This window comes from Gavialis gangeticus, unplaced genomic scaffold (genome assembly GCF_001723915.1).
Source record: "Gavialis gangeticus isolate Ggan-Ray unplaced genomic scaffold, GavGan_comp1, whole genome shotgun sequence".
Taxonomy (NCBI): domain Eukaryota; kingdom Metazoa; phylum Chordata; order Crocodylia; family Gavialidae; genus Gavialis; species Gavialis gangeticus.
The window spans coordinates 170,999,776-171,004,272 of NW_017728992.1; the positions used below are offsets into that span (position 1 = coordinate 170,999,776).

Here is a 4,497-nt window from a genome sequence, read left to right on the forward strand (position 1 = left end):
GGGGGGGGGGGGGAAGGGGCGGACCAGGTGGGCCCTGCTGTTGCAGGAACCTGCCAGAGCTTTCCCTGGGTCCTACTGCCCCTGGTTCTTGCCTTTTTTTTTGTTTGTTTGTTTTGTTTGGTTTGGTTTTTTTTAAATTTTTTACAGGAACCAAGGACAGATAAATTTTAATTAAAAAAAAAAAGTTAGGGGCTGCTGCATAGAATGACCTTGTGGGCCGTATTTTGCCTACCCCTGGGTTAACTGCTTCCCCCCACCCCCTCTATCCACCTCACCTCTTCCACAGTTCCATTTCCTTTTTCTTCCCTTTTCCCTGTTCTTTGTATTTACATCATGGCTTTCTATTTAGAAGCTCTGCTTTCTGTAGCCCCTTCATAGGATCTGATGAAGTAAATTTTTACTTACAAAAGCTTATGCATCTCCAATTTAGTTATTTTGTAAGGTGCAAGTCTACCCTACTTCTGCTTAAACAAAGTTAAGGCTGACTTATTGGGGGTCAAAAGGTAAGGATGGCGCTTTCATTTCTAGCAAAAGAAATGCTACTCTCTTGCTACAAACTGAGTGTGGAGACACTGGTGCAATTTCTCCTGCAGGAACCATGCTGCTCCCAGGAAAGATGTTCCTCTTTTCAGTGGGAAAGATCTCTCCTGTGGAAGACTCTCCCCCACAAGACTTAATGCCTGTATGTTTCCCTGTTTACTTTCCCCAGGAATCAGGAGGAGTCCAGCAAAGGGAAATGCTCCCCACGCCTTCCCCAGACTGGGGCTACCCAGTCTGGAGAGGGTACAGGAAGCCGATGCTGCTGGAGTCCTCTTGGGACTGAGAGCCTTTGGTTGGCTGGGAAATGCTCCCTCTGTATCCCCCCCGATACCAGACTGAACCCAGTCTAGAAAGGCAGAAACTAGTGTTCAGCTCCTCTTGGCAATCAGAAACAGTTGAGTAGGGAAAGGTAATCCCAGTCTGAAAACACACGGAAAACAGAGGCTGCTCAACTCCTTCCAAAGACTGTAAGGAGTTGAGGAGCAACTGCCTTCCCTCTTTACCAGTTTGGAGTCGCTCTGGTCTGGGAACACTTGGGGAGCAGGAGGAGAGGACCTTGCTGGCCAGATTGCTTGTACTCTCCCTTTTTGCTAGAATTTCTAGGGCTGCAAATTAGAAATGAATGCCTCTCCATGGCATAAGTCTGTACACAGGGAAAAGAAAAATGATAAGAAGGCATAAGTCTAACAAGATCCAATGGCTGGAATCTGAAGAGACCATTCAGAAAATGATAAATCTGACAGAAGATAATTAACCACTGGAACACCTTATGAAAGGCTAGAATGAAGTCTCCACCATTGACAATTTAAAAAAATAAAAGATTAGCAGGTTGTTCTAACAGATATACTCTAGTAAATGGGGATTAACTCAGAGAACTCCTATGACTGCGTGATGCAAGAAATATGACTAAATGACTAAAATGTCCCTTTTTAGCACATTAATTATCAGTAACATTTAAAGATAACTGTTTAAACATATTCAATGTAATGCATTTCTGTGTTTTGGTTAGTGGTTGAGAATCAGACCCCCTAGGTGGCTGTGGCAATTGGTTGGCATAAGCAGCAGCAGAGTTCCTAATGTTATTTTACTAGTAAGCATCCTGGGTGGTGAAAAATCCTCCAAACCAAGTGATTACAGTAAGTTTGGAGCTGTTATTTCACAAGTAGTGGAAATTAAATTTGGTCTCCATATTCAACCTTCTTTGTACTCTTTATTGAGTTAAACCATGACATGTTAATTGAATGCAGTCTGTCATGTGCACAGTGTTAGAATACAGATACCTAGTACTACTAGGGTTTAAAAACAATTAATTGAAAAATGCAGTATCCATATTTTACATGCTCTCATCATATCATACTAGTTAAAGAAGTAGTCAGGCTCCTGTCAAGGTACAACTTGATGAATAACATGAGGATTTTAATTTCTTACCATTTCTTCAGAGGTCAGATGCATCAGACGTTCAGCTACTGCTGAACACTGTGAAGAGTCTGCGATGAACTCTCCTCGTGAATCACCCACTATCAGTTCTGGCCACATTGGTCCTTCTTCCTTCTTATTTAATGAAATCTCCAAACTAAAAGGAGAAATGTGAGAAAGAAATGATTTGTAGCACCGAGACATTTGTTACAAAATTGTTACAAAACAAACAAATGCACAAAAACAAAAATACAAGAATTCTTCTGGTTAAAAGTATAACGCGAGACTGGTAATTTGGAAAAAAATGCCAAGGAGCTTTACTAGGGAAGCTTAGTAAGTCTCTCCAGCTACATGCCTATGATCATTGCAAAAAAAAAATCTTAAAATAAAACTTTTAATGAAATACTCTTGATAGCAAACTTACATACTAAGTCACATTCAAATCTATTAGCCTGTGCCTTGATAAGAAAGTGATGTATTTAAATTTTGTGTGTATACGGCATGCGTGCGTGCATTCCTACTACAGGAAGGAGTCAGTAGTCCAACTAATGTTAAGGTTTTTCTATTCATAAAGGGAACATTTTTCCCTCCATTTTATTACATTTTTTACTCTAAACAGTTAAAAAACCCAGTAACTCTGGCAGATGTTCTGAATTCTTCATGCATAAACAAAATGGGTAACAAATTTAAACGAGGAGCATTGTAAAGTAGCATTTCCTACAGTGCTGCCTTGGGTTAACTCTATTTCTGACGAAGTTAACAGTTTTACTTTAGATTTCAATAAGAGAAGTTGGAACAGTGCTAAGCAGTTTTGAAGCTGCTTGGAAAAGAATACCTAAGGAGGTTGTGGAACCTCTTGGATGTTTAAGAAGATGTTAGACAAACGCTTGTCTAGAATGATTTACAGAGCAATGATCCTGCCTTTAATCAGGCACTTGGATTAGATGATGTCCCATGGTCCCTTTCAGCAGTGGTATAACTAGAGTAGGGTGATTAGGGGAGCTGCCATGAATGCTGATGGGGAAGGGGGGCAAGAAAAGGGGCAGTGGAAAAAAAAAGGGCTGCCACTAAAACTGCACCAGGCATGGGTGACTGATGCCACCTGACTTGGGGGGCGGGCACACGCTTCCCCAGTCAGCTGCTCACGCCAACCAGAGGAGAGGGGTGGAGGGGGACCTCCCGCCTGCCTGCCCTGCCCATCACCTAAGCAGGGAGCACTGCCTGTCAGGGGGTACACTAGTGCTCTGAGGGGGTGCCCATGCACACTCTACGTGTCGCCACTGGCACCAGAGGCACGGCGACAACCATTAGTCGTGTCTAGCTACATCACTGTGCTTCTGCCTTTAGGCCCTAGTCTTCTGTGATTCCATTAAACCTTTTATACTTTTGCTTCATTAAAGCATTAATTTGCTACATATTAAGCATGCAAGTAGTTCTCTATTGACATCAGTAATTCAGCATTGTGCACAAATACGTTGCTGCACTGGGGTCAAAGGCAAGACTAAAAGAGCATGTGTTTTAAGGTTTTCTTTAATAAAACCTGTATGAGTATTCTGGCATTAAGAAGATTACCTACTCTTCATTAAGATGCTGTCTGACACATGAAACAAAGCAAGTAACTTAATGCATGGCTTCACTGTTATTTTCTATCCAGGATCTCTAAAAATTTAAAAACAACATTCAAGCTTCAGAAAAAAAGAATTCTTTGTAGCAGTAGAGGATAACCTTTTTGGCAGGCATGCTACAAATCAAGTGCCACCCTAATCCCTTTCCCTGATCTGCTGCTCTTTTTGCTCTGTGAACAAGCTGTAGCTCACACATTTCTGCTCCCACACCTGTGCTCCCTGACTGATCTGATGCTTTGCTTTCTGCTCCCTGCCTTATCTACCACTGTGCTACCTGTCCCCTCCTCCATCTGCCACATCACACAAAGAAGCTGTTCATAGTACTTATGGCTCCCCTACTGCAGGTTGGCACACCTGCTCTGTAAAAACAAGTTTAAATTAGTAAGTTAGCTTGAAGACTGTATTCACCAAGTGAGCTTGCTGAACTCAAACCCCTCACTGCAGGAGACATAAATCAAGGTTTGCAAGAACTATGTCCATTCAGTATGATCTGGAGAACTCACCTATTCATCTCCCCACAGGTAAATATATCTGTGCATGCATCCATATCACAAAATACAACTGAAAGAATCATAGATGCTAGGGTCGGAAGGGACATCAAAGGATCATCAAGTTTGGCGCCCTGCCAGTGGCACGAAAAAGTGTTGGGGTCATGTGACCCCAGCCAGGTACTTGTCCAGTCTCCTCTTGAAGACCCCAAACATACAGGAGAGCACCACCTCTCATGGAAGCTCGTTCCAGATTCTGGCAATCCTTACTAGTTAAGAAGTTCGTTCTGATGTCCAACCTAAACCTACTCTCCATCAGCTTGTGACCATTATTTTTGGTTATTCCAAGGAGTGCTCTGGTCTGGTAAACAGAGCATCTCCTATTTCCTGCTGCCCCCCCCCCCCCCCCCCCGACACTTTGTACCACA

The 4,497-nt window shown here is 42.7% G+C and overlaps 1 protein-coding gene across 1 annotated transcript in view; it reads right to left on the bottom strand.

The window, feature by feature from the left end:
- Positions 1-4,497, bottom strand: part of NUDCD1 (NudC domain containing 1) — a 193,096-nt gene that overhangs the window by 74,481 nt on the left and 114,118 nt on the right. Inside the window, exon 7 of the mRNA XM_019528076.1 lies at positions 1,969-2,113. Within this exon, the coding sequence (XP_019383621.1) occupies positions 1,969-2,113 (145 nt within the window). The remainder of the gene's footprint in view (positions 1-1,968; positions 2,114-4,497) is intronic.